The sequence below is a fragment of the Plectrocnemia conspersa genome, unplaced genomic scaffold (genome assembly GCF_051122295.1).
Source record: "Plectrocnemia conspersa isolate PC_06_02 unplaced genomic scaffold, ASM5112229v1 ptg000008l, whole genome shotgun sequence".
Classification (NCBI taxonomy): Eukaryota; Metazoa; Arthropoda; class Insecta; order Trichoptera; family Polycentropodidae; genus Plectrocnemia; species Plectrocnemia conspersa.
The window spans coordinates 6,751,709-6,766,095 of record NW_028277172.1 but is presented as its reverse complement, the minus strand read 5'-3'; the positions used below and the strand labels follow the sequence as shown (position 1 = coordinate 6,766,095).

General features: G+C 28.7%; 1 protein-coding gene across 3 annotated transcripts in view; it reads right to left on the bottom strand.

The window, feature by feature from the left end:
- LOC148232834 (uncharacterized) overlaps positions 1-14,387 on the bottom strand; it is a 248,966-nt gene that overhangs the window by 166,815 nt on the left and 67,764 nt on the right. Inside the window, exons 1-2 of one of the 3 annotated variants that reach the window (XM_088190569.1) lie at positions 11,936-12,072; positions 2,966-3,272 (exon numbers count right to left, since the gene is read on the bottom strand). In XM_088190569.1, coding sequence (XP_088046695.1) covers positions 2,966-3,074 — 109 coding nt within the window. In that variant the 5' untranslated portion in view covers positions 3,075-3,272; positions 11,936-12,072. Of the gene's footprint in view, positions 1-2,965; positions 3,273-11,926; positions 12,073-14,387 lie in introns of those variants that run through there. The other 2 variants (XM_088190571.1, XM_088190570.1) reach the window with 2 other exon arrangements.

The following is a 14,387-nucleotide window of genomic DNA, read 5'->3' as shown; positions in this document are numbered from 1 at the left end:
ATTTTTAAGCTTTTTTGCTTTTCATAGCTAATTTAAAAGTTCTTGAAACACTAAGCATTTATTCAAGTTGTGCGTGATTTTTATTTTCCCTCTAGTTGGATATTATTAACTAAAGAAAGACGTCTTACGACGTCTTCATTTTGAAGACTTTCTCCCCAGTACGATTTTTTTTAACCATCATTACACCGCACATTTCTTTAGAAAATGAAAAGTTTTTACAGATTTTCAACTTGTTTTCAGCTCATAAAAAATGCTTAATTTTAAGGAAAAATAATGATTATTATTAAATAAAATACACATTGTTCCGGCTTATGATATATAATATAATCAAATAGAATATTAGAACATATATTGTATTGCGCTTCTAAATATAAAGGTAATTCAAAGGGATTAAGAAAACCCATATATTCTCATCCAAGTTTAACTCTATGTACTTATTACTATATTAATAGCGCAACATTAGAGCGCCGAAAACACCCTTCAGTGGCTCCAAGAGAGCTTTTGCCCCCAAGTACTAGCAAACTTTGTCTCAACGGAGCACTACCAAAAAACCATGCGATACACCGTGCTCCAATGTAATATTTATATAATGCATGGTATGCACGGTTCCATAATGTATGCTTATTTAGAAAGCACTTACCGCACAACTGCAACATAGCCAGCAGGAGCTGGTGGCCTTAGACAAGACTTTTCTGAGGCAGCATCCTCATTGTTTTATTATTCACTGATACACATACAATTTATGGGTGAACGTGTACCTAAACCAATGCTGCAGCAAAAATTCTTTAAAAAGACTTTTAAAATTAAGGAGTGAGTACCAGATTTTGCTTTGATGCTCTTATTAACCCTTTCCATGCCGCATTACATTTCTATGAATAGTCGCGTAATGCGTTGACTGTATCATGATATTTCATAACTAGAGAATATTTTTTTAGATACTGTATTTTAGTACTTTATTTTATTTGAATATTTTAACTGCTAAAAAAAGTTGCATAATCCCAATAAAACTAAATAAAGTTACGGGAGTTGCTGTACCTTTAAAAACTGTTATATATTATATATATTATTGTTTTTAAAACAAATCGTTTTGGTATTTTTTTTTTGATATAATGAAAAAACATAATGGATCAAACTTCTTGTAAAACTGAGCTAAAATATTATATTTAAAATAAATTAGCGCTTTATATTAATAAAAAAATATATAATATACAATTTAACAGTGGTAGCTATATACATTTGTAAGTGATGCTGAATTTTCTCGAGCTAAATTTAAATAAATAAAATAACTGCTATATTTTACATATCAATTTTTCATTGATCTACCTTAAATTATATTATTATCCAAAATTAAATATTTTACTAATGAGTGAAACTCATTTTTAAAGCTCATAAAAACAACTATCTATCTTTATTTTTTGCCAAAAAAAACGGATTGTCGAGCCCATCGTATGATGGGCTTAGCACTGGTGACCCGACTTATATGTTGTGCATAGCGTAGAATGGGTTAACGCATAATGCAATGTTTTTTTAAATCTTACATTGTAACCTGACAAGCGAACGTTACAACGGGGTAATTATATGCTAATAAAACTAGGCAAATTAATTTGACAAATGACTTTTAAGCCTAGAAATCAGTAAAATCTACCAAAAAAATATAATAAAAATAGAACCAATATGACTTGATAAATTTCTTTATGAGTCATTATGGGCATTAATGGTAAAGGGTAAGAATAAGGGACTAAATTTTATTTGATTTCTTTTAAACAACTTTGTTTTACTTGGCTTCCTGACAATCGAGCCATATGTGAGGATGCAACGAAATAGCGTATTGTACAAAACGTAAATCAACAAAAAAAATATTAAAGTGACACGCGCTCCGCATAAGAAAATCGAGTATCTTTGACGTCTTATAGCAAACTTGTGCATAAAAAAATCCATATCTGCTCAAACGTAAATCTGAAATCATTGACAGAATTATTTATGCTAAAAACACATTTGCCTGAACTATAAGAAAAATTCTCTGGGCAATAGGTGTCTGAAAAACGTAGTAATGTGATTCTGAAAAGTTGTCGCTTGTTATTTCACTACCTCCACAGCGATTCTATGTCTTTATGTAAAGAGAGAGAATATGTATTTGCGCGAATACTCTAAAACACTTATAGGTCATATATTTAAAGTCAATAATTGCCGCATGTATATCGTTAATAAAAAGTAAAAAAACAAAGGACCCAGATTGGATCTCTGCGGTACTCCAGAAGCAGCGAAATATTCACATACTGACAAAGGAGACTTGAGAAAATTTAAAAAAAGCTAACAAGACCATTCAAGTAAGCGAAGTTGTTTGACTTCCAAAGACTCATGACAAACTCTGTCGAATGCTTTTTGAAAGTCGGTAAATATATTGACCTGGGTTTTATAATCAAGGGATTTTGACATTGCCTTCAAAGGGCACAAAAGTTACTGACTATAGAACGATAATCGGTTTCGCACGGGTGATGATATATGGATATGATGTGCATTGCGTAGAAAGGGTTAACACGAACTGAAATTTTATTTACTTAAAAGCTCAAAAATTAGCATGCAAATGTATATTTAAAAGTCAAAATATTCTCAATATTAAATAAACCTAAAATATTCAATCTTTAATCGATTTAAAATATCTTAAGTTGAATTGTAATTTGTTCAGGAGAATTACTTATTTAAGCACTTTTTATAAAATATTTCCGAGTTTCAAGAGAGGTAAACTTTAGGGTTTGTTTTAGAAAATTATATTATATAATATATTATATGTGTCAAAATATATTGCCTCGAAAATCTATTTTTAAATCATTGTCTGAGAAACGTTAGTAAAACTTATCACATTAAATTAAAAAATCTTGCTTTTTAAGGGTTGTATAATAAAATAGATGTGTTATTTGTCAGTTGCAAGAAGTTTTTAGCTATATAATATTTATAAAACACTTACCGCACAACTGCAACATAGCCAGTAGGAGCTGGCCGCCCCATACAGGACTTTTCTTCGGCAGCAGCCTCATTGTTTCATTATTCACTGCCTTCGTTACACTATCACGCATGCACTTTATAGGTGAACGTGTATACTAAATATCACTTATTCAGTACTGGATGGCGTCGGACCTTTGGCCCCGAATAGAACCGGAACCACTGAGCCATGTCGATCCATATCACGCGAACTGGCACTTCATGATTTATATATACACGCACTTTTTTTTAACTTATCACTGGCATTCTATGAGGAAATCAACAGCTTTCTTCTGTAAAAAAAAAAAAAAATTAGTTTAGTTTGTTAAAAGATGAGCCGAAAAAAATTTAAAAAATACTGAAGAACTCAACATTTAATAATTATATAAAACGTTTTTTTTAAATTGAAAGTGTACCTTTCAAGAAATTTAGTATGTTTGTACTTTCATTTATTGATTGTTTGAATACTGTACATATTTTTAAAATGCGTATTTTTTACTTAGTACCGCTACACAACTTCTTAATTATTTCCCCCTGAACAACAATTGCAAAGTTTTGCGATATAAATTATTCTCGTTTCCCGAATCAAGCGAGTGTGTAATTTATTCTCCCAGCAAATGAGCCATAAAAATCGCAGCTTTCACTGCCAAATTTATAAACTCCCAGGTAATACTTTGGAGTTGACCGTGGTCCGTATTAGGGGTAGGTTTTTTATGAAAAATACTTCACCCGTGCCCTCCGATAAGGTCGATATATATATACCTTTCAAGTCTACCCTCTTCCGTGGAACAATTTTACGGCAATTAAATCTCAGAGGAACCATTTCAAAGACTAAACGAAAAGAATTTAGCTTTGGCTAAATTTTATAGCAATCATGTTAATGCTTTGATACTTGGATTCTAAGGGTGAGGGTTAAAAATTTTTCGCGATATAAGAATATTATTAGAATGAGTATATATGGAACATATAATTTCTTTAAGTTTTTGCTACAGATTTAAATACGAAATATATGTATGTTTTTTTGCCATTTTCTTCAAAATAATACTATGAATTAGTTAATATATAAATATATTTATATAAAATAACTATATCATTTTTATATATAACGCTTTTCTTTTGAACGGTGTAAATAAAGAAAAATATGATATTTTATACACAAACATATAAATATGTATATTTAAAAATAATATATAAGGTAAATGGGTTAATTTAGAAAAGAAGTCAACTTACATAAAATAAAAAATATCTAACAATACTAAAGATACTAAAAATTTATCATCCATTAACCATTAGATAGTGATGGATTACTGAGAATCTCAAGATTAGTAAAATTCTATTGTGTTTTTTTCTATCCTATAACAAGGAAATTCCAACATATTTTTTGTGAGTAAATATTATCTACGGTCAGATCACTGGCTTACTGGAAATACCAAATCTCAGAAGTGACACATTTTTATAGAAAGTGGGAAAAATTTATGAATAAGAATTTAGTTATACCATCGTATGAAACGCATCTGGTTTTCATGTGCTCAAGTAAATATTCGAAAAATACTACGAACTGCTTATAAAATATAGTTGTTTAGTGACATACGAGTGTAGAATCTACGTGAAAATAATTGCAGTGTATATTATATAATATAGTGTTAAATATATATGTAGTTCTAAATTATATGTAATTTAATCTACGACGCAAATAAATAATGGCTGAAGAAAGTATTACAGAGAAAAACTATGCGAACAATGATTCAGATATTCCATGTGGCAATGAAAATTATTGGGATTCAGACTCCTCTGTTCATGAAAAAAATCGTCCACATGTTATGATGGTCATGAGCGATGAGGAAGATGAACAAGAAAATATTTAGAAGACACTGATGTCTATTTTCATGATTATAAAATAAGCGTGATCATAATTATAAAATAAAATATGTGGGTTTGATACTTCACATTATTTAATTAGACAATAATCGGTTCAAACTGTATGTAAAATTATGTAAAATAAAAAAAATATTGATATAATAAAAATGGGATTAAAAATGAAAACGTTACTAAAAAAATTATATAGGAGATAGTTCATATTTGCTTTATCTTAATATTTATGATTTTATTATTTTTATCTATACTTAGTACGCATTTTATTTTATTCAAATTTAAGAAAAAAAAAAAATTTTAATTGAGCATATAATTTTATATATAAATCAGATGATTATCTTTAATGCAATCTAAAGTAGCAGTATTTTTTTCTTTTAATAGCGATTATATAATTAATCATGGAATTATGCTCTAGATTAAATTGATGAATTGAAACATTATAGACTTTATGTATTATAATTAAAAAAATAATAGTATTTATTATAAACATATTAAATTTATTATTTATTATATTAAAAAATTAGGGTTTTTAATATATTTTTAATTTAATCATTTCTTATATCAATCTAAAATGCAACTTTCTTACTTGAAATAGGTAATTTCAGATTTTTTTGATTAATCGTTGATTTTTTAATACATAAATGTTTAATTTGTTGTTTTTAGTAAATTTGTGTCACCAATAATATATTTTGCATTTTAATTATTTTACTATACCACAAAATCAGCAGGTCTGTAAATTAATCGACTTATTTAATCAATAAATACACAAAATACTGATAAATATTTGATTATATGTATATTCTTTTGTTTCGTAGTACATATAAAAATGCTTTCTATGCTCTATAATAAAAGGCTAAGGTTGAGTTTTAAATTCAAAAAATATTTTTTATGTAGAGAATTCACCATGAAAAATTTTTTTTTTAAAATAATGTGATTATTTATAAAAATAAATAATGACAATATTTTTCTCAGGATTTAGACAGTTTTATGAATATTATTAAAATATATTTTTACGACTATGAGACCCGTTTTTTTATGAAATTTAAAACTTTATTTAATTAAAAATATACATATGTAGCAGTTTTTTTTTTATGATTTTGTAAATTTTAACATGATATAAAGTTTTTTATTTTGCAGTATTTTAATGCGTAGAATATATTTTATAGTCACAAGTTTTAATTTTAGAATTTACTAATAAATTTTATTGACCAGAATTGCTTAAAATATTCTAGATATTTTTTGTAACAAATTTCATACCTATATATTAAAATTAGGATTTTTTTTAGATTTCAATAAAAATAATGTGTGCCTATTTTTTGGCAATTATGCTGTATGATAAGAAATAAAGTTTTTGAGCCTTAATATATATTTATTATAAAATGTTTTATATATTATACAAATATACTTTAGTGCCGGAAATCTTATGTTTGTAATAATAAAATAAAATTGTAATTGAAAAAAATAAATAATGGTCGTTTGGACTTTTTTTTAAAGTGATATTACTTTTATTAGTTTTAATAAAAGTTTTTATCCTGATTTTTATTTAAAAAAAATCACGCATATTTAAATTTAAGTTATTATGCATCTAAATTCTTATTAAACTAAAAGTGTTTTGCTGGTTTTTTTTTAATTTGTTGTATAAAAAAATATGTTAATTTAATAGTAAAAAAAGATAAAATCAACAATAAATGTGTATTTATTATTTTTAATGGAATACTTAAGCACATAATATTTGTATATTGCCAATAATTAGGATTTTAATATATAATAATCAATTTCAAATACCATAAATTAATTATTAGTCGAAAAAAAAAATTTTTGGTGAATTTTTATTACTAGTTTTTTAGTTATATATACAATATATTGCTATAAGCCATTTTTATTTTTTTAATGTTTAAATAATTAGCAAATTTGCTAATTTAAAATATCCATTTAATTCTAAAATAATATATAAGGGTATAGAAATGAAACATAAACAAAAAAAATAATTCCTGACTATGTATCTGTTTTTGTATTTGTCCATCTAGCTTGTAAAATGACACAGTGCCATTTTAATGTTTAATACATAGTTATTGCATTGTTTTAAATTTTAACAAATTTCGTCGATATTACAAAATATATATAGTGTAATAAATATATAGGTTAGCCCTGAGGGATTTTTCGCATACAGCAGCGGGAGCAATTGATTGACCCTGTGAGACTAAAAAGGTTAAATTTTATATTAAAAGCGTAGTTTAAACTTTTTATGATTTTTTTAATAATATTAACATTAAACATTTAAATTGTAAATTCTTTAAACATTTAGAATAAAAAGAGCTTTACAAATTACTCCTAAGTGAAATTTATATAAAAACAATATTTAATTAGATATTTCCATACTTTCATAAATAAAAACCATTTCGTGGGTAATTATGAGATCCTCTAGAAAATAACACAGCTCTCATTCGAACGAAAAATATATTTTTAATCACCTAGTATAATTTTGTAGCCAAAATTTATGAACACTTACAAAAAAATAGTCATTCATGTTGAGCCAACATTCAGAATATTTTAACAAATATGGTTGTTTCTGTTTATAGATATACTAATTAGGCAAAATAAGCCAGTTTACTATTTGTCAAAGCTAAACGACGCCTATACAACATATTTTTTACGGATTTTAAATTATTTCCTACTCTATCGTATTCGACACCTACGCTATGAACGTTTATAATATATTGCTTCTATTTTTTTTGTGTTCATAACCAACGCATTACATGAAAATATTACAATTAAAGTTGTTATTAAATTTTCGGTTATCGGATTTTAATTAAAACCAACAACGAACTATGGGACAACACTCGAGGCGTGTTTATCAAATCGGACATTGTGTCAACCCTGAAATGGGTCGGAGGCGGGTGGTGACGATAATCAGCGATCGCGGAAATGGGCCCATAAATTTGCGCCAGCCGATCTGTGTCGACGGATAGTGACGATAAAACGCGATAATTAGGTGATATCCATTTGTGTCCGATATGCAAACGAGCACGACGTGAAATAGTGACGATAAGCTAAAAATTGACGAGGGCCACTTTTAACGAGCTGAACATTATGAGGGGTGGGTGAGGCTTTTTCAATCGAGTTATTTTCGCTTTGCGTCGAAGAGTCTAGTATTAATTCTAATTAATTAAATTAAAGCATGTTACTCTGTTTACTTTTTTAATTTGCAAATTCACAGCCAAATCTCTGACTAACCATTTCAAAGGCCTTAACTAAGACAGATGGGGTGAGGTGAGGTGGCCGGTCTGTTTCCGAAGGGAATTTGCTTTGGCATAATTTGATTGCAGTGGAAAGAAGAGCTTTGAGACTACGAGCCGAGACTGGTTTTGGGTGGCTTATCGCGATACACGCGTATTATATAGTTTCGATAGCGTTCGACATGAACCGTCATAATCCCGCGCTTAGTCTTCGAGGCTGAAGGCCAAATCCGGAGATCAAATAGGCCGAATTCAATTTTCCACGTGTGCATGCCTGGCTTAGATTTCACCTTTGGAACTAGGTGGGTAGAAAGGTGCCCTACCACATCCCCTCTACAATCTAGAACCATAAAAAATAAGGAAAAATAACACTGAATGACAAAAAGAAGTAAGACAAGATTGCTTATTGTAGATTGGATTAAAAATACATAAAAGAAGCATAGCCTAATTTTAAATCTAACACAAATAAAAATTCAGAATGTGCCTAAACTATCAACACAGTTAAAAATCCGCTAGCTAAAAAGCTTAAAAAATGAGTGGTGATTAAATCGCAAAAGATTTTATCCACAGATTGGTAAGAATGAAATATTTTGCCTAAAAAAAGTAAAATGATCCAATGGCTAAAAGATGGTAGCCAATTTGTAAAATGGCAAAAATTGTGTTTATTTTAATTATAGTTTTCCATTACTTTTAAAAGAAAAAGTGAAAAACCATATGTTGTCAATAATTTAAGAAAAATATAAAAATAATCGTTTTGATTACATACAGGGCTTTCTTTGTTATGTAACGCGATGGTAACATTTTTTACGGTGTTTTTACCGCTTCGTTTTACTTAAATATGACTTCATTGTTTTTATTTGCTTAATTTTTAATTGTAAAAGTTTAACGCAGGGTATAAAAATGAAAGAAAATTCCAGTTATTTCTTAACCGCTGGTCCGACTAAAAAAAGTCCAAAATAATAACAAAAACGACGATAAAAAAAACAAAGGTTAATTCTGAATCATTTCAAACTGATCTTGAAGATTAAGACCGTACTTAAAACTATCGCTAGGATTGCTGGTAAAAACTTTTCGAACTGAAACGACGATGGAAATAAAAATTTTCAAAGAATGTGTCAAAAATAAAATCACAGAAAAATAAAAATCAACTTTGAAAGAATAAATTTATTACAAAAAATCTGCTGCACACTAAGCAGCGCTAAGAATATTTCTAAACCCAAAAAAATTAGGACTAAAAACATTTTTTTTGATCTCGCAAAAAAATTGGAAGTGAATATAGAGTAGCAAAGAAAAATCAAGCATTCTATACTTAAAAGTAAAATTTATCTGCAAAAATTAAATGAAACTGAAATGGCTAGTATGAATTCTTTATTCAATAAACGCATGCATTAACCCTTTGACCGCGGATGACAGCTGTAGAAGTCATCAAGAAAATCGCCAGTATGCATTGGGCAGCTAAAACCTTTGAGCCTTGTAATAAAATTAAATTACTAATGCCATAAATATGTGCTCACCCACATATTTGCAAATTTTGAAATGGCGCACAAAAATATCAGCCGCGGAGAAAGGGTTATTATTGTGTAGCATATAAGTGATAAAGTGAAAAAATTGTTTAATCGAAAAAAATATTTTATTGCTAATAAGTAGGGCTTTTTCTTAAAAAATATCATAAATCATTTTTTATTATATAAAATTGTATAAATATTTTACAAGGTTTACAACTACTGCCCTTTTTATCACGGTATGCATACTTCTAGGAATGTTTTATTATGTGTCTGGGAATTTAAAGTTTCTAACACTCGAATTTGCCTTATTTATGCTTAAATAATAAACCCTTCCGAAGCTGTTCGTGCCAGATGTTTGAAAATATGATTTTTCGAGATCGAGAGTATTTAAATTATCATTTTTTTGCGATTTTCTATTACTTTAACCGGCCGGCGGCTTTATCTTTGCATTAGTGATCTAAGAATCCAATACAATGAAAAAAATACGCATGGGAATATACAGAATGCGAAACGATTTATGGCTATTTTTATTTTTCAATGCCTCTACCTCCCCCCCCCCCGCTCAAATAACATATTTGCTTAGAAGCAAAAGTGTCAATACAAGCTTATCTAGCGTTAAAAATAAGACTTTTTATAAAACAATAATATGATTAATAATAATTAAAAAACGAATAAAGCAGATTTAAACCAAATTTTGACCAATAGCAGAACGCAAAAAAACAATTATCCCTTCTCAGAAGTCAAAAATCCACATAAAAAGCAATAAAATCGTGCCGTCACCATCGCAGTGTTACATTTTAAAAACATTTTCAGGATAGATCCGGGATTATATTTTTTTAGATTTACTCAAATGATAAGCCGATAATTTTTGTTTAGGACCAGGGACGTCATTTCTGTTTATTAATGGAAAGATCGGCAAAATTTGGCCTGTCAGTGATCGTTTTTTTAATATTTTGATTTCATTAAAATTAATAGTTTTTCATTAAATGACATGCCTTTTTCTGGGCGCTTCGTGGCATAGGAAAAGCTGCTATAAATTTCATTTAAACGATTTTTGAATATAATTTTATTTAGTAAAAAGTGAGTTTCTGTATATTTTTTGCTTAAAATAAATTCCTGATTACGTGGATAAACAATGTAGAAACTATTTTATAAAGTTACTGAGCGCGTTGGATGCTGTATAACGCTAGAAAAAAATTGTTTTTAGTTTTAGTTTTAAATTAACGTTCTTTAAAATCAGGGCGTAATTTTACACATCAATAAAGTTACCGTCGCGAAAAATTGTTTTTAAGCTAGTATTTTATACTCAACAATGTTTTGCTTGCAAATATGTGTGCTTAAAATATAATCAGTATAATTTGTGCAAAACATTTACCAAATTTAAAGGCTAAACAGCTGCAAAAAATGATATCATGAATTTAAATTAAAGAATAAACAAGAGTTTAAGTAAATCAAGCGAAGCTATGCTGAATTGTCAAAAACGAACATTCGAAGCATCTGTTGATGGTTTATAATAATATAATTCTGTAAAATATATACTATATTGAAATAATATGACAATATTGTAACTAAAAGTTATTCTACTTAATAAAGCTATTTATTTTAGAGCAATTTTGTCTTTAATCACAACTTAACAACACGATAAACGAGTGGTCTAAGTCTCTGACTATTGACCTAAAAGACACGGTGCGAATCCTATATAGACCTTAGTGTCTCTAATTTCTATTATATATGAGAAATTAAAATTAGTGATTAAAATATAATTAAAATTCCGATCGATCACCACAGATTAAATTTACCATAATTTTCCTAATCTCACGGATGAATATCGTAATGAATAATTAAAATTAAGCTGGGTCGTACATATTAGGTATAAAAAATTCGCGAATAATGAGAATTTTATTTTATAAAAAATATAATTAAGTTGCCCTTAGTATATTTATTGTTTAAATTAACCTAATACCTAAATATAAAAAATAAAAATTTAAATGTTGAAAATATTTTTTGTAACATTAATTTTGTGCATAAAATATTTGTGAAAATATTTTTAAATTTGTCTTAATTTATATTAAGTGTATTTTTTAAATTTAAATAATTTTGAAATTCCTCAGAAACATATTTAAGATATTTTAAAATAAAATATCTACTACAGTTATTTTATTTTCAAGAATCAATGGACGGAAAAGTATAAAATTTTGTGGATATAATAATATTTTTCGCAACTATCATTTGCGACATTTTTATTTTATTTAAGTAAGGTTTGGAAACCGTAGGGCGTATTGACCTCGTGGGCAATGAGACTCAATGTGGAATCTAGTAAGAGTTTTTTATTACAATATTTACATATGTGCGATGGACGATTAATGGCGAGATGTTTTCTCCAAGCAGTGATAAAGCTGGCGAAGGGATGATGTCCGTGGACGATCCGAGCTGTCCGTAGCGAGTGTCAGGAGACAGTTCCTCCCGCGGCGATGATCGTCTGCTGGTTTCTTCTAGTGACTGCCTCATCTGAGTCCGTGCTTATATATCAATCGCAAATCGCAATTATGCAGCGATCATCAAGCCAATCACTGTAGTCGCTTCGTAGAACGGCGGAGTAGGTTTACGCTTTTAGAAAATGACGTTTGCTCGTTTAAGATCCGTGTTATTTATGAGATTTTAACGAGGTCTGCGTGATCCCCATATTTTACACTATTGCGTTGTTTCTCTCAATTGTTGATGAATGATCATGTTTAGTTACATTCATTAAAGCGAGTTTAGAGTTTGAAACAATGATCCTTTCAAACATGGTTATATGTGTGTGGTCGCTACACCTCTATTTATCACCTTAGTTTAGATTTTTACTACGAAAACAATTATAGTACCATGTGTCCTTATACAGTACCAGTGCATTTCTCTCGGTGAACAACAATGTTATTGTTTAATGCGTCTTAAAAAAATACAGACTGCCACATGTGTACCATATAAAATAAGTGACACTTTAATAATGAGTACAATTCACATTACACACCGTACCACCATGTAAAATGCTATGGTTCTTAAAATTGTATTTCAATTGAAATAACCTTATAAGATCATTTCTAAATATTATTGCAGAGTCTGGGTTTCTAGACGAGATTACAAAATAACATTATTAATTTATGGAATCCTAAATTTTGAATGTTTTATTAAATAAACGTTATTATCCCGGTAGAAAGCTACTTAAAATTGATTTATTCTAAAGCATCAAAGAGTATATACTTTTAATAACATCTATATAAATGATGACATCAAGTAAATTTATTAATAATATAAATATATGTGTTAGTGTTATGTCTTAGTTAAGTCAAAGGCAAATCTCTTCATATTTTAGAATAACTATTATAATATAAATCTATTATGCGTATTCGCTGAGTTATATCAAAATCCTCAAATACACATACACAGCGTGCGCATGTAATTGTTATTGGATAACATTACCGCGACTTTACTCCATAGCTCCTTGTGTGAATTTCGAATATCGTCTTATCGATAATCCCAGCTCAAGACAAGTATCCTTATCTCCTTAACAGATAGGGTAATCAGTTCGGCTCGTCACGTTTCCCTTGCACGTGTGTGTGCGTGTAATTAGATACGCGTGTTATGTAAATCAAAGCCGATTCACTGATTCAAATTGATGAATAATATATGAATCGAATTATGTGTATGTTTGTGCGTGGTTAACGTGTGTTAAATTTTATAGATGATCAATATATATTTTTTTATTTATACCTACAACCCTAATGTTTAAATATCTTGTACTTAATGTAGAAATACACAAGTACACAAGTACACAAATTTACTTTCTATGAATATCGACTGATAGTTTCAAATAAGCTCTTACTAAATACTAAGATTGTATATAAATAAATTTATTACATATGCTTAGTTGAAGTATGTCCAGGTGAAATTTTTAATTATTTTTTAAGCGAACATTGTCAGAGTTGGCAAAACTTTTCATTTCAAATCTCAATATTTCAAACAATCAAAATCATTGACGGACATTAATTAGGAATTTTAATTACGCCCCTCTCCTTCTCTGACGAAGTATTCGAATTCTCAAATGAAAGCTTGTTAAAGAACAAAGTTTCGCGTCCGCGCCAGGGGAAATTTATCACGTCCGCGACTGATTTATTATTTTTTCCCTAACTGAATCCCAATTAACACCGACGACTTGTATTTGTTTTTGGCGAATTGAAAAATTGCAAAATCGAACCCTCCTCGACGGCGAGGGAACTGCAAAAAAACGTTAAAAAATGAAAAAAGAAACGGATCCGACCTCGGGCCGAATCCGGGGCCATTAATTAAGAAAGGAAAGTTTCGCCGTGGAGAATACTGCGCCCCCGGAAAAGGGTCGGAAAATAAATTTTCCAATGAAAATTAAGAATTGTAAGATATTCGCAATTAAGTTTCATTCTTGTTTTGCATTTTTTGGTGGACTATAAAAAAATTAGTGGTGGGGGTAGATTTTAAAAGATTTTTTTGTATTCAATTATGAAAACAATTAATAAAGTCTGTACAATACTCTGAATTATTATATATAATTATCCTAAATTGCTGTTCATTAGTACAGCTTGACTGTTTATTTTTTGTATAAATGGATATTAAAAATTAAAATATCATGTATTAACTTTTATTTCAAATCTAAATATATGCAGATATATGACTTAATATATGACTTGATATTAAACAGTTTTTCGTCCTAAGTCTATATTATATGAATCATATAATCAAAGTTTAGTGGAACAATGAACTTTCCTCAATTCTCAAGGATATC